Source organism: Pleurodeles waltl, chromosome 3_1 (genome assembly GCF_031143425.1).
Source record: "Pleurodeles waltl isolate 20211129_DDA chromosome 3_1, aPleWal1.hap1.20221129, whole genome shotgun sequence".
Taxonomy (NCBI): domain Eukaryota; kingdom Metazoa; phylum Chordata; class Amphibia; order Caudata; family Salamandridae; genus Pleurodeles; species Pleurodeles waltl.
Window position 1 is genome coordinate 1,868,715,744 of NC_090440.1, and position 24,927 is coordinate 1,868,740,670.

A 24,927-nucleotide genomic window follows, 5' to 3' on the forward strand; every position below is an offset into this window, starting at 1 on the left:
AGGCTTCCCATCCAGACTGATAAAGGTGAGTATTGTGCAGTTTTGATTTGTGTGCAACTTGTGAACTTTGGAGGTCAGTCCTTTAGTGCACACAAAGGACTGAACCATAGTTTAAAAAAGGGTCATAGTTTTGTTGGCTGCCTGGATGTTCAAGTAATGTAACACCCAATGTCAGAGCTATAGGTATTGGAGTCGGGCTGACTCCGGAACATGAAAGTGTTTCTTGAATTGCTCAAAGAAATGAATGATAGGTCCCTGAAAGTGATCGTTCAGAGTCCTAAATGTTCCCTGATCCAGTCTACAATGCTTTAGGATTAAGGGTGGGGGTGAAATCTGGGTTATTTGCCAATGAGGTGTTTGGGGAAGAAAAAATGGCCAAGTCCTTTTTGACAGCTATGTCGTCCCATATGTCTGGGACAGTTTTTGTGGGAGTTGCTAAGTATGCACTTTTGGGGCAGATGGCTTTAAGAAGCCAGTCCAGGTACCACATTGTTATGCAAGCTATGGAGGCCTGCATCACCATAGATTATGCCGTTGATGATGCGGATTGTCATGTGAGGGCCTGCATCAAAGATGCATCATGCAACAGCAGTTCTGATGAGCCTGCAGGCTATGGCTGAAGCTCTTGCCATGGGAAAGTCCAAGCAGCAGAAGCGCTGCATCAGTTCTGTTTGGGGTTCCACTGTGCAGCGGAGGAGATGTGTTGGTTAACAGGTGGGTGGCAGAGCACCCTATGACACGCTTCCTTTTTTTGCACATTTCTTTATTTCATTTTAAAACCATCACAGGTTAAAATCCTGTACAGCTCTATACAAAGGTAAACACTCAAAAAGGAAAGAAAAACAAAGAAGATAAAGAGAAACAGCACAAAAACATAATGTTGAATAGTGACATCCATCACTTACATTGAGTACAGTGCATATTCAAGTGCACAGCATCTGGCCCACTTCCAAGGGTCCAGGGCTGGGGTGCCACCACTTGGCAGGCAAGGATTCATAGTTGCTGAGTCCAGATACTGGTTACAAGAGACTAGCCCTTGTGTCAGTCTGGTGGTCCTAGGTTCAGACTACAGGTTCTCACTAGACATGAGGTCAGCAGGTCAGCACAACAAGGCAACTGCCCTTCAGGTCAGCGACACAGAAGAGTGACAGTCCTTCCAGCAGCAGAGCAGTAATTTCTGGCAGCGTCTTCCACAGATCCAGAACTGTTCTGAAGAGTTGGTGTCTGAAGTCCAATATTTATACCTGTTGCCTCCTTTGAAGTGGGAGGAGCTTCTAAAGGTTACCTGCCTCTCCTGCCCTGGCTCCAGATTAACTAAAGGGGGTGTGCAATCCTTTGTGTGAAGGCACGACTCAACTCATTCAGGTACAAGTAGAGCTGTCTCTGCCATCCCATCTTGCCAGTGATGAAAAATGCCACCACTCCAAAAGTGCCATTTTCAAAATTGTAACCAAAAATCCATCTTCTCCATAAAAGAGGATTTTTCATTACAATTCCAAAGACACCAAACGTGAGTGGTTACTCGTTCCTATTTGGAAGTTACGGCTTACTATATTTATGCACCCAAGCCAGGACAAGTATAAGGGGTTCCCCCTTCTTAGGTCTTCAACAATGGCATGACATAGGGCTGGGCAGATGGCCTTTGACTACCCATCAAGGTGAGGTATGATATTATCAACAAGATAGCAGAGAGAATTCAGGGCCCATCAGAATAGAGACAGGGACTACAGTGGTGGGACTTGGTCACCTGGTATAGTGAGGTTGAGAGCCTGGGATTGGTCATTGTTCACTTCAAAGCCCAAGTAGCTTTCAAAAGCCTTTAGAAGGTGAACCACCTCCAGCGGGGAGATGATGGGGTTGGATAGGCTGAGAAGCAGGTTGGCGGCGAAGAGGTGCACTTTGTGAGCGTTACCTCCAAAAGTGAGTCCTAAGATCCAGGGAATCTCTTGGCTGTGGATGTTCAGTGGCTCCACCACTAGGGCAAAAAGGCAGAGGGAGAGAAGGAGTCTCTGTCTTCGGGCCCTTTGATCTTAATGGGAGGCATACAGTGGTCACTGAGTCAAATGAAAGCTGAGGGAGAGGCATATGCTGTAATAATCCTGTCAATCATCTTCAGTCCTAAGTCAAGTTTGAGTAGGCCCTCCTGCAGGGAAGCTCAGTTGATGCATTCTTCATACAGAGACAGCAGCAGTGAAGGGATTTAGCATCTATGCACATGCTTCACTAGATGAGCCAACCACCAGACATTGTCTGTGCCCTGCCGGTTGTGGATGATGCCCACCTAGTCTAGTTCGACCAGGTACAGGAGAAGGGACTCTAGGCATAATGCGTGTGTAACATTTTTGATCTTTATTTAGCTGGGCAACAGGATGACAAGAGGTGAAGCTGGTGTGGTCTTTCCCAGGCTTCGGGATTAATACAATTTCTGCCTCATACATGGTGGGGGTCAGGCTCATGGAATGAGTAAATGGGTTAAATAGGTGCCTAAGGTGGTCTAGAAAAAGCAGGAGGAACATTTAATTGAACTTTTCAGCTTGGCCATCCGGCCCAGGGAACTTCCCAACAGGCATTGTACGTAGCGCCTTACTGAATTTGTGCTGTGTAATAGGGACTTCAAGGTGTTTGCTGTGAGTGCAGCAGATGGAAGACAGACGTGTAGATGGGCATGTATGCCAGGGGGTAGCTCATCACCCTGCTGGTGGAGAGCCTGTTAGAGATCACAAAAAGCCTTGTGTTTATCGGGTTTTTTGGTCGCCCATGTGCTGCCTTGAAGCTTAAATTGGCCGATATATTTAGAGGCCCTTTAGAAGCCCAGTTTGCCCGCTGAAAATTAATTGGGACTTACAATACATAAAATCAGAACTGAGATTCTCCTATGACTAAAATGCTGTTAGAACAATCGCTGAGTCCGGACATAAGGCAAGCAAGCGCTACAGAGCCTCAGGCAAGGGTCAGTTTTTTTTTCCTTCTATGGCTTTGCCAACTGAGCCGCACACTCACTGAGGCACACATAGGATATTTTTTTTCCTTCTCCCTCTTTTTCCTCTTCCGTTCATTCAGCAACAGTCTATACGTTTAGCATTTTGAAAGGATTTTAGGAGAAATAAATCTGACCTGTTTGATATAAACTGAAGACTGTGGGGGACTGATTAAGAGTTTAAATGGTGGAAACACTGACGGTAATTGTTTCGAGATATAATGTAAACAATCTGCTCTATTTAGATAAGCATACAAATGCAGCATAGAGGCAGCAATTGCAGGATTTAAACCAGAATGGGAAAAATATGAAAAAAAGCTTTTTGTTTGAAAAGGTATACTGTTTTCACTCTCATAGTCTACTGTTCACGAGCAGAAACTGGCTTAGGAGTCCACGTGGTCTAATTGCTCTGTTGCTAACCTTGTCACCTAGATTCCAATGAAAGGAGTGGTCTTTGGCCTGATACACATGAGATTCATGTGATTCAAGTCACAATCGTATCATCGTGACAGAAATTGAAAAAAATGCATTCAATGAAAATACCCGTTTCTGAACTGAATACTATCTTGTGCAATCGGGTCTAAATTACATGTTGCTACTCACCTCTCTACTCACATCATGGCTCCTGTGAAGCCAATATCGTATTTGTTTCTTCCGCCTATTTCTCTATTTTACAGCACTCCGTGCTCCATCTACATTATAATGATTTCCATTCAGCTCTTTGCTTCTTGTAGTGCCTATGTCCATGATATACCTTGTACAGAAGTGAAAATCAAATTACGAATATGTTTCTTTAGCAAAAGAGAATTTGAGTTGACTGATAATTTGTCTGCATTGAAAACATGCAATGAATTAAATGTAAATGTATTGTTTTTATAGGAATCGACAAGGGAAGGCCAGCTCTAGAGGATGAGCCTTCATAGCCCTGTCATACTGATGGTTTGAGTTGCATATCATTTTAAACCACATAAAGTCCAGTTTGCTCCCACTCTACCAGCAAACCATGTAAACTATTAAAAAACAAGCCATAGTTAAGCTTCTGATGGTATTGTAGAGACGTCCACCTTAACTTCCAGATGCATGTTTCTGCCTCTCAAGTATGTGGAGCCGTTAATCAGCTCCAAAAGGAATATTCAAAGAGGTCAATGATGTAAGCTACCCAAACGTCTTGGACGTATCAAACTCTCCTTTGATGAAGTTTTGAAATTGAATTGTGGAACATTTCGTAATGAAAATACAAGACATGCACTAGTTATTGCAAACCACAATCCACTTACTGTGACACTTCAGTCCCAAGTAAAAATTAAAAACACACGCTGCATCTCCAACCGTCGTTATCTTTCAGAACTACCAGACCTTGAAAGAGAAGCGCACTAGTTATATTTCACCCAAATCCACATGCACTACTAACTTTCAAAAACTCTTCTCTACCCATTAATCCTTTAATATTCCTATAAGCTGTTCTACACATCAATTTCGTGCAAACACAATACCACATCAAGTAAAAAATGCCCAGGTAAATCTTCTAGTAAAAATAAAAAAATAAACCAAATAATCTGTGTGACCCCTGTCTCTAACATAGGTTAATGAGCTTTACTCACAGAATATCATATGGACAACATTTCACACACCAACCCTGAATCATTCTCCAAACTCGATATAACATTAATACTTATCCCACCATTATGGAGCACAGGACATTTACTTACATTTTATAAAATAGTTCCCGGTCATATGTTTTCCATTCTATTACAAAACAAACATAAACACGTTTCTGTAATCTGACAATTAAATCTTACTACACGTGATATTTCTTGCATGCAAAACAAGCAATTTGTATGACCTTTTGGCTCTGCTTGTGGAATGATAGATTGCAAAAAATATATGCAAAATTACGTGACCGAGAAATAAGCAGCCCTGTAGCAAATTGCAATTGCAGGGCCCTCAAATAAGAAACATGTGTTTTTAAGTAATATGGTGGGGCGGAGGAAGTGAAGAAGCATTGAATATGTTGAAAGTGGGAAGTACAAGGAAACTATGGGCTAGCAGGATTAGAAGAGGGAGCTTCATGGAGAGTGGAGGAATTTAGGGGTTTAATAAAAACACATGCATTCCCACAGAGTGATAAAGGCAAAATAAAAATACAGTGTCTGGAATATAGGCAGTGGATAGACACGAGTGATTCAAGGAAAAGGATGGTAAAGAAGCTATGCTCCAGGAGAAGGACAAACACAAGAAGAGGAAGAAAAAACATTGAGTAAGAAGCAAAGAAGGCAACGTAAAGGCACAATGAGACAACATAAAGACAACCAATGATAAACAATGAGTTGATCCAAAGCCCACTTTTTGTACATATTTCTATGCATTGGATACAATAGTTTTTCAGTAATGGACAGCTAAAGCTTTCTGTAAGTGATACCTAAAAACAAGCACTGATAAACTCAAAAGGACTAGGTTTAATGTAGTGCCAAATGCAAACAATTGCATGCACAAATGGCCATATGTAAGAGCAGATTTCTGCTTTGTTGAAATTGCAACACAGGACCCTTCACCTGATTTACAATGACATCACAGGAAATTTAATCATTTGACCAAGACCAGGTTTCCGAAAACCAGCATGACTCACTGACCCACATGAAATCACAAGAAATTATATGAAATGAAATTGGAAAATTCACCAAAGTGGGGACAATAACCTCACTAAAACGTTTGCAATAATCAATAATTCAGTGGCGACTACTAAATGTGGTACAGAGGAAAAATGAGCTGTGAAAAGAGTGATTTGATTATGATCACTCATTTTGGTGTAGTGTGGACGCTAGAATTACAAATTACATTACTTAATGATAACATCTGAACACTTTTGTTAGAAGAGCACATCTTCCTGGTGGGCAGTAAATATCGGGGGGCTCTTAAGAACATTTCATGGAAGGGTGTAGCAGTAGCAAACAAAACAGAAGTTTCCAAATAGATTTACTGGAATGAAAGGTGGACTGTGACAAAGACCAATGCGCACCACAGGGACTACAAAGTGGGTGGCTAAGGGCTTGCAAGACTGATCCACAAACAGAAGACCAAACAGCATGATATAGGTGGATCAGATCTTTCAGTGGGCAGGTCCCAATTGTAGTGAGATCTGAGGCAATTCCTTGCTGTAAGTGGGGCATCAAGTTCTGTTCCCAGATCTTCACATGCTGCAAGCTTTGGTCATAGTCTGTATGTAGTAAAGTGCTCTTTCCATGTAAACATTTTTGGTCTGCTGCGAGTAGAAAGATAGCCTAGCCATTGAACCATCTCCAGTGGGTTCCAAGAGTTGCAAGACCAATACCATGTCCTTCTTTCTGACTTTGGAACCTTGATGAAGCTGAGAAATCAGTAATTTGTTTTTCCTCTTGAACCTGGTGCCTCCTGTAGCCTGAGACAACCCTGTTACGCATCAGCCTTTTTGGCATCAGCAGAACTGTTCTCTACCTCCAAGAGCGAAAGAAAGGGCAACCACTTTTCCCCATACTAGACAAAGTTAATTTGTTAGTCAGAGGTCCTATTTGATGGTTAGGAAATAATGGAGTAGAAAAGCAGCATCCTTTGATGCAATCTGGGTCAAACTGGCCTTATTTCACGACTGGATAAGCTACCTTTACCTCCTTGGTATCTCATGCACCTAATGATTTTAAGCTCTGAAGGAACATGTATTCATTACATGTTCTCATATCCTTTCTGTATTTATTCCTGAGGGTAACAGAGAAGACTGGAATTGTCTACATTTATGGAGTGAGCCATTGGATTGGGACTAGGCTTTTTAATGTGAGAACTCTCAGATCACCCCCTGTCTAGAGTCAGGCCGTAGTGCCTTATGTTCCACATCTTGGGCCTCTGAGATCTACCAAATAAGGGATTGGGTTGCATGCAGTTCTTAACCCAGATTCGAGTATGTTCCCTGCCTAAACTTCAGAGTAGGTTTTGTTCTACAGCATATGTTCTGTGTAAGACTGTGCCATACAGCCAATGCGCCAGGTGTGTGTCACTTAGGGATTCTGGGGGGATGTGAATTCAGTGTGGGCATCATGTGATTTCTGCCAGTCATTGTGGTTGGCACATCCCGGCTGTAAAGACTAAGAGTACATTTTTGTTAATCTAAAAACAGAGCTAAAACCTAATGCTGTTGTGTAGACAGCAGAAGCATCCACAAGGAATGCACTGCTGATCCTACTGTCCTGAGACCTTGCATTCCCAACCCATTTTAGGCCTTCTTCTTGTTTCATTATGTTGTTTTGGGCTATTGCTCAGTCTGCAGAGTAGGCCATGAAGTGTTGCTCTCACAGAAGCTTGAGGTGCTTTCCGCTCCATCTGTGACCATGAAGTGACATGCTATGACAACTCTCCAAGACAGGCAGCATATGGAAAAACCCATAATAGGGATCACCGAGCCACAACATCAGTGCGATCATCACAAAAGCAATCACCCTTGCAAAGAGAAAAGACTAATAAACTAGCTTGATAGGCAGTTACAGCAGATACGTATTTGTTACTAGGAAAGTGTGCACTATAGAACATTGCTTTAGTGAAAATGTGTACTGGGTATGTATGTCCCCACTTCAATTTTTGAGGGTAATATCTTAACCTGAGATGGTTGGGCATCGTCACTATCATGAAGGGGCCATGTTAGTAAAGAGATTTTCCACACAATCCAATGCTGGTACAGATTGTGCATTATCATGTGTCGCAATGGCCCTGCTGCCATTGACATCTGCAGCAGGAAGTGCTGACAGTAGTGTATGACCCTGAGGCTGCACATACTGGCTTGGTGATCTGCAGATCAAAAACTAATGCAATATATGTAACCATAAGGACTGGGTAAAGGTGTTGGGGCCCCAAAATAATCATCCTGTAGTCCAGAAGGTGAATCAACAATATAGATGCCTTCAAATTTAGTTTTTACATTGTCACATGTGTTATGCATTTAAAGACACAGATCAAATGTCGGGGTATTCTGACAAGCTGATGCTTTTTCTTTTAGCATGGAAATTGACGTTTACTTTTTCAACACTGACTGCAAAGTGAGAGAAGTTTGTAAAGTGAACTATGTGTCAATCTTGCTGGGGCACAAGGAGTGTGAAGAGAAAGGAAGTAGAATGTATTTTTTTCCAACACACAACAATATTAAAATACATTTGAATGATCACTAAAGATATTTCAAACTATATCAGCAGTTAGGATAGCATAAATGAAACACTTTTTTTTGTAATTCTGAAGAGCGGTGGTAACGATGAATGTTATAGAATCAAAACAAAGCAAGACAACGTTGTAATGAGCAAATTATAAATATTCGCGGAAACGCAATTTTCACACATTGTTTATTTCAGTAAAACTGCAAGTCAAAATGCAAATTTAGTGGCTACTTCAATGGAAAATGTGCTGTGTGTGAATGACAGTGCGCTACCATACTATCCTTTAATAATATAGTTGTGACACTGTGCTCCAAAACGGCTACTCACCACACCCTTATCACTGTCCTCGTGAATGGGTGTGTCTCATTTGCTACAGTTGTTCTTCAGGTGACAATTTGATTTTTTACAATCCCTGTAACTTAACTGATTTTACACGGATGGCAGTATCGCCCTCTGTGATTGTTCCAGTACCACTGTGTATAATTGTGTATATCACCTCCGGAAGCCCCTCTATGAATTCTCTCTTTATTCCCTTTTATTGCACGGGTAGCCAAATCAAACTAATCAAGGTCGTGGAAATCTCAAGTCCTTGGGACGATTTTCTGTTGCATGACCCTTCCAACAGTATCTAGTAACTGCAATCGCTTATTTCCAGTCAGCAGGAATGCTTTAAAAGTTACATTATTTAAAGCACAATATGCTGCTTTTATCATGGCGACAATGCTGTGCTTTGGTTAGTTTTCACAGTCACCACGACTCCCTGGTAAGCATATTCAAGCAATCCCAGCACGCGCATTACAGAACTCAGAGGGCCTCTATACATTCACCGTAGTGGGCAGAAACTGTTGTGTACGTGCAGTGTATTGTTCTCCTACAGACAGCAGGTTCACAGGGTGCATATAAAGGCTGCTAAGCGTCCATCTACAGCACCGAGGTCGACAAACCATCCAGCAGCCAACATGGGGAAGGTGAGTGAGAAATGCCAGGTTGTGATTTTTTATGTGACCGATACACATTCATATAGAAAAAGATCTTAATTTATGTGATTAACAGTGTTAGAAATGGGGTATTTGGTTGACAGTCAGGTTGCCCCCTGTTCAAGCAAAGACCCTCACTCTATTCAGGGTAAAAGAGAATCACCCTCAGCTAACCCCCTCTTACCCCCTTGGTAGCTTGGCAGAGCAGTAGGCTTAACTTCAGAGTACTAGGTGTAAAGTATTTGTACCAACACACACAGAAACTTAATGAAAACACTACAAAATGACACAACACCAGTTTAGAAAAATAGGAAATATTTATCTAAACCAAACAAGACCAAAACGACAAAAATCCGACATACACAAGTCATGAATTTTTAAAGATTAAACTAAAAAATAGTGCTTAGAAACACAAAATGCTTCGATGAGGTGTTAACACGGCGTTGTGATGGAGTCGTTCCCAACAAGCCAACACCAGCGGTTCCGGACATGGAGTCATGTAGACCCCTAAGTACAGTACCATTGGTGAAGAGTTAAAACAAGTTGATGCGAGAAGACGGAGATCGCGGCATCTCTGCGAATCTTGAAATCCGCGCACTTCCAGCAGCATCGATCATGACGTGGTGCTGGGACTTCCACGGAGTCCGGCCTGCGAAGATCATTGAGTTCCAGCGAAGATCATGGAGTCGGGTGCAGGCGGCGTCACCGGATTCAGCAGCGGCGTCGGTCTGAAGTCGTTCGAAGTCGATTTCCTTGGGTTTCCATCAGCTTTCCTTTCAAGGGCCCAGGGACTGGATAGGCACCCCTTGTCAGAGCAGGAGTCTCTCCTGAGACTCCAGGTGCTGGTAGAGAGAGAAGTCTTTGCTGTCCCTGAGACTTCAAACAACAGGAGGCAAGTTCTAAATCAAGCCCTTGGAGATTTCTTTTGAAGATGGAATGCACACAAAGTCAAGTCTTTGCCCTCTTACTCTGGCAGAAGCAGCAACTGAAGGATAGCTCCACAAAGCACAGTCACTGCCAGGGCAGCACTTCTCCTCAGCTCTTCTCCAGGCAGAGGTTCCTCTTGATGTCCACAAGTGATCTAAAGTCTGTGGTTGTGGGTGCACTTCTTATACCCAATTTCTCCTTTGAAGTAGGCCTACTTCAAAGTAAAGTCTAATTTGAATGTGAAATCCTGCCTTTCCCAGGCCATGCCCCAGACACTCACCAGGGGGTCGGAGATGGCATTGTGTGAGGACAGTCATAGCCCTTTCAGGTGTAAGTGACCACTTCTCCCCTCCCTCCTAGCACAGATGGCTCATCAGGGAATGCACACTATACCCCAGCTCCCTTTGTGTCACTGTCTAGTGTGAGGTGCAACCAACCCAACTGTTAAACTGACCCAGACAGGGAATCCACAAACAGGCAGAGTCACAGAAATGGTATAAGCAGGAAAATGCTCACTTTCTAAAAGTGGCATTTTCAAACACACAATCATAAAATCAACTTTACTAAAAGAAGTATTTTTAAATTGTGAGCTCAGAGACCCCAAACTCCACATGTCCTTCTGCTCCCAAAGGGAATCTACACTTTAATCAGATTTAAAGGAAGCCCCCATGTTAACCTATGAGAAGGGACAGGCCTTGCAACAGTGAAAAACTAATTTAGCAATATTTCACTGTCAGGACATATAAAACACATTACTACATGTCTCACCTTAACCATACACTGCACCCTGCCCTTGGGGCTACCTAGGGCCTACCTTAGGGGTGCCTTACATGTAAGAAAAGGGAAGGTTTAGGCCTGGCAAGTGGGTACACTTCCCAAGTCGAATTTACAGTAAAAGGTGCACACACAGACACTGCAATGGCAGGTCTGAGACACGATTACAGAGCTACTTATGTGGGTGGCACAACCAGTGCCGCAGGCCCACTAGTAGCATTTGATTTACAGGCCCTGGCACCTCTAGTACACTTTATTAGGGACCTACTAGTAAATTAAATATGCCAATCATGGATAAACAAATCACATACAATTTACACAGAGAGCATATGCACTTTAGCACTGGTTAGCAGTGGTAAAGTGCTCAGAGTTCAAAAGCCAACAGCAACAGGTCAGAAGAAAATAGGAGGCAGGAGGCAAAAAGATTGGGAATGACCCTGCATAAGCAAAAAAGACCAGCACAGCCCCTTACCAGCCTAAAGCCATGGGAGAACAATCAATACCTTGATGCACTTCCCTGATTGGGGCGATAGAACAAGGACCCAGGCCCACAACAGCAGGGGCATGTTCCAGTTCTATGCCTTCCTGACTCTGGTTGGATCCCTCTGTCCATACTATCAGGGTCCACTAAGCTCATCCATGAGGAACCCTTCTCCACATCTGCAGATACCATCTGTGCAGCACCTAACTTTACTTTGCTCACAGATGTATCCCAGTGGGCAGGTAGCACCACCAGGGCCAACACAGTGGTGTTGCCCACTCCACCCCTGGGGTGTGACTCTCGTCCCTCCCCCCCCATGGGCAACTCTGTCCACCAGGACAGCAAGCCACAGTGACCCCTGACAACTGTCAGGGTTGAGAGCCTGACCTCAGGCCTCTCCAACCACTGTGATTGTGGAGAGTGGGGGGCGGTAGCCCCAGGTGCCTGACACCCTTTGACCACTCTCCCTTCCACCAGGTCAGGTATGACAACCTAACCCTGGTCCTCCCCTCTGGGGCTCTGTACCCTCCCTCTAGGAGCGGCACCCCCAGAGTACAAAATTGTCAGGATGCTTGTAGAAGCAGTCCTGCACAATTCTCTCACCAGTGCAGGGATGTTAGCCTGCAACTGGTCCTCCAACCTGGGGTCTGTACCTTCAGGTTGGATTAGGGCCAGGGGTGAGGCTTCCTTCCCCCGGCCCTCCCTTCTGGGGTCCTGCAGCCCCCAACTAGGAGTGGCCCTCCCAGAAGACAACACGGTAGGGGCACTGTTAGCACTGGCCCCTTCCTCCAGGTCAGGGGGGACACCCTGAACCTGGTCTTCCAATCCAGGCTCTGTACCCTTAGATTTCACTGGGGTCAGGGGTGAGTCTATCTCTCCCCTATCCCTACTCACAGGGTTCTGCACTCCCCCCTCAGGGAGAGTACCCCTAGAAATCACACCAGGTGGGGTGATTGGGCAAACCGCCCCCCCCTTCAGGTCAGGGTTTACCCCCTGCACCTGATCCTCCAGTCCAGGGTCTGTACCCACAGAGTGGACCACTGCCTGGCAACCCAGGACTTCCTGGGGGGCATACCTACCCCCCACCAGGTCAGAGTTTACGTTCTGAACCTGGTCATCCAACCCAGAGTCACCACCCTGCCGTTGAACCACTGTCTGGCGCACCAGGACTTCCTTGGGAGCACACTTACCCCCAATCAGGTCAGAGTTTACCCCCTGAACCTGGTCATCCAACCCAGAGTCACCACCCTGCCGTTGAACCACTGTCTGGCGCACCAGGACTTCCTTGGGAGCACGCTTACCCCCAATCAGGTCAGAGTTTACCCCCTGAACCTGATCATTCAACCCAGAGTCACCACCCTGCGGTTGAACCATTACCTGGCACACCAGGACTTCCAGGTGGGCACACTTATCCCTATCAAGGGACACACCATCACCAAGGGCCACACAAGAGTCTGGCTGGTGCAGGTCTCCTGGCCTCTGCCCATCTGACAGAGTCTGGATTCCCCCCAACCCAGAAATGGTCTCACCAAGGTCATTCCTGGGGGGCTCTGCTCTCAGAGCTGACCCCTGACCCTCCAGGTTCTCCACTGGGGTCTGCAACTCCCGCTCAACCCTGTGTATGGACTTCTGCACCCCCTCACTAGGGGGCATATTTATACTCTGTTTGCGCCGGAATTGCGTCGTTTTTTTTTACGCAAATCCGACACAAAGCTAACTCCATATTTATACTTTGGCATTAGACCCGTCTAGCGCCAAAGATCTTGGATTTTGCGTCATTTTTTTGCGTGGACACCTACCTTGCGTTAATGATATGCAAGGTAGGCGTTCCCGTCTAAAAAATGACTCCAAGGCATGTGCGCCTTATTTAAACTCCTGTGTAAAAATGATGCACGGGAGTGGGCGGGTCAAAAAAAATTACATCCAGCTGCTTTTGTGTCATTTTTTAACGCCTGGTCAGGGCAGGCGTTAAAGGACCTGTGGGCTCGGAAGGAGCCCAGAGGTGCCCTCCCATGCCCCCAGGGACACCCCCTGCCACCCTTGCCCACCCCAGGAGGACGCCCAAGGATGGAGGGACCCATCCCAGGGAACTTAAGGTAAGTTCTGGTAAGTATTTTTTTTTTTTTTTTTTATGTGGCATAGCGGGGCCTGATTTGTGCCCCCCTATATGCCACTATGCCCAATGACCATGCCCAGGGGACATAAGTCCCCTGGGCATGGCCATTGGGCAAGGGGGCATGACTCCTGTCTGTGCTAAGACAGGAGTCATTTCAATGGGGGTTGGGAGTAAAAAAAAATGGCGCAAATCGGGTTGAGGCCAATATTTTGCCTCAGACCTGACTTGCCCCATTTTTTGATGCCCAAGCTCCATTTTCCCCTACGCCGGCGCTGCCTGGTGTGGGTCATTTTTTTTTACGCACACTAGTCAGCTGCGCCGGCTAACGTTATTCCATAAATAAGGCGCCCGCATGCGCTTTGGAATGGCATTAGCCGGCGTTAAAATTTTTGACGCACAACTGCGTTGGCGCAGTTGTGCGTCAAAAAGTATAAATATGGCCCTAGGAGTGGTACTGCCAGACACCAGAACTGGTGGGATGCTGGCTACAGCCACCTCTCCAAGTTCTCCTGACACTGTGGGGTCTCCCTCAACAGATGGCCTTATGGTACAGGCTAGGCTCCCCTCCTGGTGTTCCCTCATGGAACCCTAAAGGACCTGGGACCGGATCTTGGTACCTTGGGCCTCAACCTATCCCCATTCCCTCTCCTCTGAGACTGGACATGGGGTACCTCACCCATCCCACTAAACTGGGACCTACCTGGGACACTACAATCCTTCCCTACCTCACCTGGTTGGGAACTACCTAGACCACTCCTCTCAGGAGCACCCCCCAATGCCTCTTCAGACTCTCTGGTACTCACCCAAAGGTCTGCCTCCAGTGTAAGTTCCCTGGGGTCAGAGAACTCACCCTCCACTGGGTGTTGGCGTAGTTCTGGAAAATAAGGACTAGACATATGCTCTCCAGCAATTACATCACTCAGCCCCTCACATTAGTTAACCAAAGTAGCCTTCACCTAACCATCCAGTGTCTCAGCCTTGAAAAAGCACCCCACATCACCCTCCTGAGACTGGTGAGACAGTACCTGACTGTTCCTGACACTCAACCCACTTCAGGGATGTCTTCATGCTCCATAACCAGGACTTCTACCTGGGGGGAACCCCTCTCCCTGTCACTCTCACCTAGAGTCAGTAGAGTGTCCCTCCCACCAGTAAGAATATGACTCCCCATGCCAGTTCCCCAATCCACCTGAGGGACCCTGTGCATCACTGGAGCTACCTCATACCACTGAACCTCCTGGCGTGTGTTAACTCCCTCCTTCAAGTAGGGCACCACATCTCTGGGCATGTGCACTTCTTCAGCAGCACTGGATATAAAATTGTTGCTGCCACCATTCCAGCTGGACTCTACCCTCCTGACTGCCAGCTCTTCCAGTTTCAGCTCATAAGCCAAAATCATAGTTTCTATCTCGAAGTCCCTTTTCCACTTGTCGTACTCCCTTTGCATCCTCAACTTTTCTGCCTCCAATCGGCGAGCCCTTTCCGCCTGTCTGTCCTGCAAATCTTTAGGAGTCAGACCCTTAGACGACCTACCGCTACCACTCCTGGAGACACTCCCCCAGGTGTAACAGGTACCTCTACTACACCACGGTGTAGACTCTGCACTTTCCTATCCATATCTTCTGTGTGCCCCCCAGCTTCCTTGGCTGTCACCCAGGCCCTCAATGCCTCTTGTAGCTCCCCCTTCCTGGCAGAGCTCTTAACGGGACAGGCAAGATCTTCACAGAACTGTTTCAATTGAGCAACTGAGTACCTCTTCAGTTTCCCTAATTCAAACAGAGCTCCAGCTGTTGCATCTCCAGATTGAGACATGATGGCAACAAGTGCAAAGTTCCAACGGCAGAAAACAGGTTCCCAATGAAGTAAAAAGAATCAGTCAAGGGATCAGCAAAATCATGGAAGTAGAACAAAAAGGAGTTCCAAAAAGAAAAATTAAAGATCACCAAACAAGTAGTATGTGGACACGTAGTGGCCGGAGATCAAAACAGTAGTGTACACTTAATCACTGTATGTCAAGTACAAATACAAGTCCAAATCCCAACCACTGATCACCAATGTTAGAAATGGGGTCTTTGGTTGACAGTCAGGTTACCCCCTGTTCAAGCATGGACCCTCACTCTAGTCAGGGTAAAAGAGAATCACCCTCAGCTAACCCCTGCTTATCCCCTTGGCAGCTTGGCAGAGCAGTAGGCTTAACTTCAGAGTTCTAGGTGTAAAGTATTTGTACCAAAAACACACAGTAACTTAATGAAAACACTACAAAATGACACACCACCAGTTTAGAAAAATAGGAAATATTTATCTAAACCAAACAAGACCAAAACGAAAAAAATCCGACATACACAAGTCAAGTTATGAATTTTTAAAGATTAAACTAAAAAATAGCGCTTAGAAACACAAAATGCTTCGATGAGGTGTTAACAGGGCATCGTGACGGAGTCGTTCCCAACAAGCCAACACCAGCCACGCCGGACACGGAGTCACGTAGACCCCAAAGTACAGTACCTTTGGTGAAGAGTGAAAACAAGTCGATGCGCGTAGTCGGGGATTGCGGCGTCTGTGCGAAACGTTGAATCCGCGCACTTCAAGCAGGGTCGGTCACGACGTGGTGTGGGGACTTCCACGGAGTCGCGGACTTCAGCGGGGACGAAGATCGTCGCGTTCCAGTGAAGATCACCGAGTCGGGTGCAGGCGGCGTCACCGGATTCAGCAGCCTCGTCAGTCCGAAGTCGTCTGAAGTTTATTTCCTTGGATTTCCACCAGCTTTCCTTTCAAGTGCCCAGGGACTGGATAGGGCACCACTTGTCAGAGCAGCAGTCTCTCCAAAGACTCCAGGTGCTGGTAGAGAGAGAAGTCTTCTCAAGATGGAAGGCACACAAAGTCTATTCTTTGCCATCTTACTCTGGCAGAACCAGCAACTGGAGGATAGCTCCACAAAGCACAGTCACAGGCAGGGCAGCACTTCTCCTCAGCTCCTCAGCTCTTCTCCAGCCAGAGGTTCCTCTTGATGTCCAGAAGTGATCTAAAGTCTGTGGTTTTGTGTGCCCTTCTTATACCCAATTTCTCTTTTGAAGTAGGCCTACTTCAAAGTAAAGTCTCTTTTGAATGTGAAATCCTGCCTTTCCCAGGCCAGGACCCAGACACTCAACAGGGGGTCGGAGACGGCATTGTGTGAGGACAGTCACAGCCCTTTGAGGTGTAAGTGATCACTCCTCCCCTCCCTCCTAGCACAGATGGCTCATCAGGAAATGCAGACTATACCTCAGCTCCCTTTGTGTCACTGTCTAGTGTGAGGTGCAACCAGCCCAACTGTCAAACTGACCCAGACAGGGAATCCACAAACAGGCAGAGTCACAGAAATGGTATAAGCAAGAAAATGCTCACTTTCTAAAAGTGGCATTATCAATCACACAATCTTAAAATCAATTTTACTAAAATATGTATTTTTAAATTGTGAGCTCAGAGACCCCAAACTCCACATGTCCATCCGCTCCCAGAGGGAATCTACACTTTAATCAGATTTAAAGGTAGCCCCCATGTCAACCTATGAGAGGGGCAGGCCTTGCAACAGTTGTGAGAAACTGGGGCTGATTGCAGAGGCCCCCTAACTTTTTGCCCCCATTTTCTACTTTATGCTGGTGTTTTCCTGACTCTGATGGTGCCCTGGGTACTGCTAACCAGTCCCAGGGCCTGTGCTCTGTGTAAAATGGATATGCAAATTAGGCTAATTATAATTGGCTAAGTTAACCTACCTATAAGTCCCTAGTATATGGTAGGGCATGTAGGTTTAGGGACCACAGCATAGGTGGTGCACACCTAGGTGCATTGCTGAGGTGCCCAGTGTCATTTTAAAAGCAAGCCTGCCTTGCTGGCTGCTTTTAAATTAAAGTTATATGCAAATTCGGCTTTGGAATTAAAGGTACTTCCAAAGTCTTAAACTACCTTATTTTTACATATAAGTCACCCCTAAGGTGTGCCCTATGTGCCCCTAGGGCTGGGTGCCATGTAACTATAAGCAGGGACTTTATAAAAATAGATTTATAAGCCCTGGTGAGGTAAAAACAGCCAAATTCGTTTTTCCCTCATTGAAGTAAATGGCCTTCATAGGCTAGAATGGGCAGACTTTATTTTAAATTTTAAAGTCTCCTTAAATGTTACATACCAAGAATTTGGTATCAAATTGATTGTTATAATAAATCCCACAACTTCCAGTTGTTGGATTTAATATAACTAGTGCAGGTAAAAAGTTTTAGACTTTACCTAAAAAGTTGCCAATTTCAGCTCTGCATTGTTTTTGCTGCTGTGCTCTGATTGGCCAGCCTGCAGCAGCTTCTGCCAGGCTACTTTGATGAGGTGTGAAGTGGCCTGACTTCACACAAAGGAATGTGCTTGGGGGAGAGAATCTCCCCTCAGCAGATGGTGAGGCAGGAAGGGGGAGGGCTGCCAAACTGGTCTTCAAAGGCAGAGAAGGACATGTGGAGCACCCAGCAACACCCCCACATCCTGCAACCCCAGACAGCTAGGTGCCCCCTTGATTAGATTAGGAGAGGGCAGGAGAGGGGTGTGTTTATGATTTTTAGCCACACCAGTGGGTGGGCTCAGCCAGATCTCTCCTCCAAAAATCAGATTCATCCATTTTGGATTTTTGGAGACTGTTGCCTTCTGGGATGGATTTTTGCCACACTTCCCAGGAAGTGGTCATCACAGGGGGACGACCCTGTCCCTGATTGGAGGACCAGGGCCCCCCTGCTTTTCACCCAGGAGCAAGGATAAAACTGGCAGACCTGCACCCACGCCTCAGATCCCCTCCAGAATTCAACAAGAAAGGAACTTAAGGAGAAGAAGGACTGCCCTGCTGGACCCCTGGCCTGCACCTGGAACCTGCACTCAGAAAGACTGCACCAGCTGCACACTTGGGCTTCACCACAAGAAGGACTTTGCCTGGCTTCAACTGGTTCAAGGAGGGACTCCCTGTTTGCTACAGGTGAAAAATTGCTAACCAGAGTCCCCTGCACCAACTCCTGAAAAAGTGACCAGCTGACCACTGTCCAGTGGCCAAAAAGGAGTTTGCGCCAGGTGCATTCTGGGAGTTGAAGTCCGCACTTCCCAAGGACCATCACAGAACTTCTGGACCCTTGGGGTGAGCTGTGGACCCCAAAAGAACCTTAAAAGAACATCTGGGTGAAGCCCCAGAAGTTTGGAAAAGATTGGAGAATTTTTGGAAAAAAGCTCCATAAAGTGACCGACCCGACGCGGAAATTCTAGCCGGCTTGCCTCAACCGCGACCCGGCCTGACTTCGTGGTTCGTCCCGGTAAAGAAAAACATCCAAAAAAGAGACTAAGTCCGAACGTAAAAAGTTGACCGGGACCTTCCAGCCATCGTATCCGAGAAGGGCTCCACGGACGTCGGATCAAGATCCAGGTTTACCCCGGTCGAAGGATTTTCATCTCGAAAAAACGACTAAGTCCGAAGGTAAAAATCACCACCGAGGAAACCGACTTCGCGTATCCGGACAAGGGCTCCAGGAGGTCGGATCCAACTGGCAGGTTCGTCCCGGTGAAGAAAAACTTCAAAATAAAGACTAAGTCAGAAGGTAACTTTTTAACTGAGGCTTCCCGCGACCTGTAGCCGAGCAGGGCTCCATCGCGGTCGCCCTGAAAGTTTGACTTTGCCCCGGTCCTGGTGCAACCAGATGACCCGATTGGCGCTTTTTGTTTCTAAGCGCTAGAAAATAATAATACTTTAAAAATTCATATCTCCGGTTCCCCTGAACCGATTTTAATCGTTTTTGTGTCATTTTAAAAGATAAAAATATAAGCTATTTTTATAAATTGGTTTTGGATTTTTAAACTGTTTCCTGTGTTTTATTTAATTACTGTTTTGTGATATTTGAATGCTTTACACTTTGTCTCCTAAGTTAAGCCTTGACGCTCGATGCCAAGCTACCAAGGGTAGAGCTGGGATTAATTTACTGAGACCTAACTGTACTTTTGTGGAGGTTTGTGGCTTGTTGCTAGGTGTAGGTACCTACCTGCCCTACCAATAACCCATTTTCCAAAAACAGTGAAAAACGAATTTAGCAATATTTCACTGTCAGTACATATAAAACACATTACTACATGTCTCACCTTAACCATACACTGCACCCTGCCCTTGGGGCTACCTAGGGCCTACCTTAGTACCTTAGGGGTGCCCTACATGTAAGAAAAGGGAAGGTTTAGGCCTGGCAAGTGGGTACACTTGCCAAGTCAAATTTACAGTTAAAAGTGCACACACAGACACTGCAATGAGACACGATTACAGAGCTACTTATGTGAGTGGCACCTCCAGTGCTACAGGCCCACTAGTAGCATTTGATTTACAGGCCCTGGCACCACTAGCGCACTTTATTAGGGACTTACTAGTAAATTAAATATGCCAATCATGGATAAACCAATCACATACAATTTACACAGAGAGCATATGCACTTTAGCACTGGTTAGCAGTGGTAAAGTTCTCAGAGTTCAAATGCCAACAGCAACAGGTCAGAAAAAAAGAGGAGGCAGGAGGCAACAAGATTGGGAATGACCCTGCATTAGCAAAAAAGTCCAACAAACAGATTATGAGATTTTAATCCAGACATGAGCATATAGGGCCAGATGTAGAAAGCCTTTTGCATGTTGCAAACTGCGAAAAACGCAGTTTGCGACGTGCAATAGGCCTAACGCGATGCACAACCTCAAATTGCGAGTCGGTACCAACTCGCAATTTGAGGCTGCGACTCGCAAATAGGAAGGGGTGTTCTAGAGACTAGAGAAAAGTAAAATCACTGACATGCTCTTAAGAAACATAGTTTAATATTTAGGTATTTGTATAGGTCCTAATAACTTTAATTAGATTTTTTTAAAGCCCTCCAAATTCTGGCAAGTATGGAAAATGAGGCACAAGTAACAATGTGGAAAAGTGTTGCCTGAAATTGCTAAGTAGTCATTAGCCCATACTTCCCAAGTTGAGGCGTTTCCTAGGATGTTTCAGTATTAAACAATTAAGATATTAATTATTCAACAGTTATTCAGAAGCAAAGGTATGTAATGCAAAAAGATGAAAATAAAAGTCCGGCACCTAGGTTTGAACTCTATTGTCCTACATGAACCTTATCATCTTTAAGCAAGGCTCCTCTTATTGCTCCGCCAGATAGCCACGCATAGGAGGCCCTCCCTACTGGCGTGACATCCAAGATCAGGAATGTTTTGCTTGTTCACATCAGGTCCAGTCCTGACCAGGCAGTCCACATAAAGCGGATGAAAAGGTGCATTTTAATCTATTGTACTAAAGATTTATTGGGTGACTTTCATTATTATTGATTTCTCAGAACCACTGACACCTTTTCTGGCGTATGAGCTCAATACATTTTAAATACAAAAAAAATCGATTTGAGTGGGAACTAGACTTAGATATAACTTTTTCTCCCTTTGTCCACAAAAACCAATGAACTTAATTTCAACCAATAGCGATTTTGGTGTCTCTGTTCTACTCCACCATTATGGTTTCCGCATATATTTACTGGTGACAGAGAACGTGAGCTAAAAGAGGTAAACATGAACCCACAGTATGAAAGTATGGCGAGCAGGTAATCGATCTGTATTTCTTCGACATGCATTAATCTACAACTTTGACAGCTATGGTTTTTCACCTTTCGTAGCAATGTTTTTAGTATCCTCTGTTCGACTACAATTGTCACAAGTTTATCCCAAGAACATGCAGAAATAAATCATAAATAACAATTGTGTTATTTTTGTTCAAGATCATCTTCTACGAGGACAGGAACTTCCAGGGCCGGTCCTATGAGTGCAGCTCTGAGTATGCCGATCTGAGCACCTATTTCAGCCGCTGCAACTCCATTCAAGTGGAAAGTGGCAACTGGGTACTCTATGAACACCCCAACTTCAGGGGGCACCAGTACTATCTGAGAAGAGGGGAGTACCCTGACTTTCAGCGCTGGATGGGCTTCAATGACTCGATCAGGTCATGCCGCTTGACTCCACAGGTGAGTGTTACTCTGTTTCATTTTATGTAACGGGAGTGTCCCATTAAGCGAAGCTCTTCAAAAACACTAATCGACAAATCAGACCATGGGCCTGATTCAGAAAGGACAATTTACACTTTTGTGTACATTTTCACCTTCTGTAGTCTTTACTGCTTTTTGGCATTAACAAACTACAAGTGTCATTTAACTACAATTGCAAGTTTCCCTTTGTGAATCAAGCCCTCAGTCTGCGTCTACCCCATGACATAGTGGCCATATCCCACAAATAGACTCTCTTGTGTGCACCTACAGTATAATTGAGAGAGCAGCCTTGCAATACGAGATTGTAAGATATCAGGAGGTAAAGGAATGTGTTGGCAGCCTTTGAAGGACAGAATTGTGTACCTTGTCACAAAACATTCTCACACTCCATTACTCCGACACTTCCTTCAACCTCTTATTAGCAAAATTAACTTCCAGTTCATTGCCTTTTGAGTTCATAATTTCTTATATCTATTTTGACAAAGCACTCAGAGGTTGCTAAAACTACCTTAAAATAGGTTTGTACATTCTGAATAGCCTTATTTTTCTTCTATATAAATTATTATCTTTGTCATGTAATAAAAGGAACTTGATGGTCTTCAGGAATTATTATGTGAGTGTACTTACATATGTGCTTGATACAGTGTACTAGTTGTAAGGAAAGGGCATTCTTTGAACCATTCTTTTGGTGCTATTGATGTATCTATGGAATTCTGTGTCGGGTAAAGTGAAATGCACTTGCATCAGGTGCAGGCCCCCATCGTGGATCATATTTGGCAATATAGTGTCCCGTAGTAAGAGCAGTTGATGCCTCAATGTGGGGAATCATCCTGACCTCCTGACCCAGATCCCAAAAATGATGGTGGCTAAAATTCTAGATCTACTCCAAGACAGTCTACCATCTATACGGCCTCTATGTCGATGATGGGCTTGGCAGTGTAATGGGATCAGTGCCTGCTGCCTGGTCATCTGCGAATCACTCCATTTCCAATGAAAGTGCCTCAATTAAAATAAGTATGATTTTTAATCTCCACTGCACATTAGTTATTACTGAAACTGCTGTGCAACCATTTTATAATACAAAGCTCTGCTCCCACAATAAAAAAGTATAAACTGAGGTTTGCTCTAACTCCTATATCTAAGAACATGTCATGCAATAAGACTTTACAATGAAATAGGACAAATATAAGGAAACAGGTTCTGTAGCACTAAAACACTAATGTAGAAATATAAACACTTGTGAAATATTGTTGTCTAATAATATATATCAATTATAGTTTCTGAAAATATGATACTGCCTGTTGTTATTCAAATAGGGATGTCAAGTGCAAGTTTAGTTTGGAAAGCAAAGTAATCTTTTCCAATATTTAAAAAAAAGTTTTTGTCATTTAGTTAAATTATCCAGATTGACTTTTAAGTGATACATTTTTATTTTAAGAAAGGTTGTAATACTGGTTTGCCTTCTCTTGCCATTACAGCACCATGGATCCTACAGAATAAGAGTTTATGAGAGAGAAAACTTTGGAGGTCAGATGATGGAGTTCTCTGAAGACTGTCCACATGTATATGAACAGTTCCGCTACAATGACATCTATTCCTGTAATGTGCAGGATGGACACTGGGTCTTCTATGAAGAGCCCAACTACAGAGGACGTCAGTACTACTTGAGACCCGGAGAGTACAGGAGATACAGTGACTGGGGAGCCTCAAGCCCCAGAATTGGTTCTTTCAGGAGAGTTAGAGATCATTATTAAAGTTACCTCTTTTGCAAAGGTTAACCTGTACATGTTACCAATAAATTCATGTACAACATCATTTTATTATTTTGGGTACTTATTAAAATGTAACTTCTACAAATCTGTGAAGATTTGATTCAAGCTAAAGAGAACTCAGACATCATTCAAATATATAGAGATATCGCCAATAAGTATCCTCTGTGTGGGATTCTAAATATCCATTCGATCAAAGCTGATCCATGTTTAAAACCTCAAAACTATAGACCAACACTACTATCTCTATCTCATACTCATCCTCCGTGACTGTAACACTCTTATAACAACATTTACTCTATTTGCCATTGGCACAGCACTCTCCTGATTCATCCATCAAAGAGACAGCCAAATCTGTGTTATGGTGCCCCTACTCATTCATCCCCACACTCGTACCAAGGGACAACATTAAAGAGCTTGTGCTACTAAATACTGTTTGTTGTTTATGTCCAAACATTCTTCTCTTTGCCATCTCTGATGTGTATCTTGTAGTAAATAAATGGATGCACCACCTCGAACTGCTGTGAAGACAAATCTTTAACTGACCAGCCAGATGGTGACTATCCCTTGCCAGTCTTATGGCAACTGACATCAGGGATACAAATACAAACATTCTACCCTGCTTTCAGAATACACAACAACACAGAACCTTATGACAAAGGTTCTACTTATGACACCTCCTCCTTCACATACAGATTACAAAACATCTGAATATTGAGTTACAACAAAAATGAACACTGATTAGAATACAAACAGTATAAAGTAATAGTAATGATATAAAAATACACCCTTGCATGGTAAAACAAGTGTAGATGTATGAAAAATAGACAATGAAGAATTATAAATACAACTGAAATTTATCATAAAATACTCAACAGTGATAACAAAAAGTTTAACTTAGGCTGATTCTCTTAAATAATCCTTAAAATATGAGGGTGCTATCCTTTCTCTCCTCGCTCTGCATTCCCCTCGCTCATTCATATCTCCTGGTACACTTCCATTCTCCACACTTCTCGTTCCTTCACTAACGCTGGCTCGGAAGAGAGCCCAAATGGCATCCTGATAAAACATAAAGTGCCATTCATGGTGATAAAGACTGTCACATCTTGAGAACACTTATGTAACCGGATCTGATGGTAAGCACTCCTCAACCTAATTTTGAGAAATGCTTACCACCCTTAAGCAACAGCAGGAGCTCATTGATGTTTGGCAGTGGAAAAATGTCTGTTACAATAATATGATTGACACTACGTGAGTCCACGCAAAATCTAAGTTGATCATTAGGTTTCTTAGGAATAACCATGGGTGATACCCTCTACTAGTTCAGTCACTCCACCTCTAACCATATCTTGTCACATGTGAGTGACCTCGTCTCTTACAATGATAGGAACCTTCCTGACTTTATGTTTAATGGATATAGCAACTGGTTTCATCCTAATCTTGTGTACATACCTCGTAAACTCCCCCAATTCCTCATGAAACACCTCTTTAACTCCATCAAGAATCCTTATGACATCCCTCTCTTTCACTATCATGACTTGATCCAAACCCTTTGGACTGACTATTATGTTAAGATCATATAGGTGCTTCCACTCAAGGATTGGTGGTCCCCTGTCTGCCACCAAACTTTTACTCTCATTTTGAACTTTATGGGTGCTGCTAAGAAACCCAAAATTTCTATCTCCTCTC

General features: G+C 44.3%; 1 protein-coding gene across 1 annotated transcript; it reads left to right on the forward strand.

Annotated features, from left to right (window-relative positions):
* The first annotated feature begins 9,078 nt into the window (after positions 1–9,078).
* On the forward strand, positions 9,079–23,756 carry LOC138283454 (gamma-crystallin-1-like). Its single transcript, XM_069221408.1, has 3 exons — positions 9,079–9,113; positions 21,206–21,448; positions 22,948–23,756. Exons 1-3 carry the CDS (start codon positions 9,105–9,107, stop codon positions 23,221–23,223), a joined length of 528 nt encoding a protein of 175 aa, XP_069077509.1. The 5' UTR covers positions 9,079–9,104; the 3' UTR covers positions 23,224–23,756.
* The last annotated feature ends 1,171 nt before the right edge of the window (positions 23,757–24,927 follow it).

What these genes read in the sequence shown, in the direction of transcription:
- LOC138283454 (XM_069221408.1), top strand. An exon ending in CATGCCGCTTGACTCCACAG is followed by an intron (nt 21,449 to 22,947) that starts GTGAGTGTTACT and finishes TTGCCATTACAG; the next exon opens with CACCATGGATCCTACAGAAT.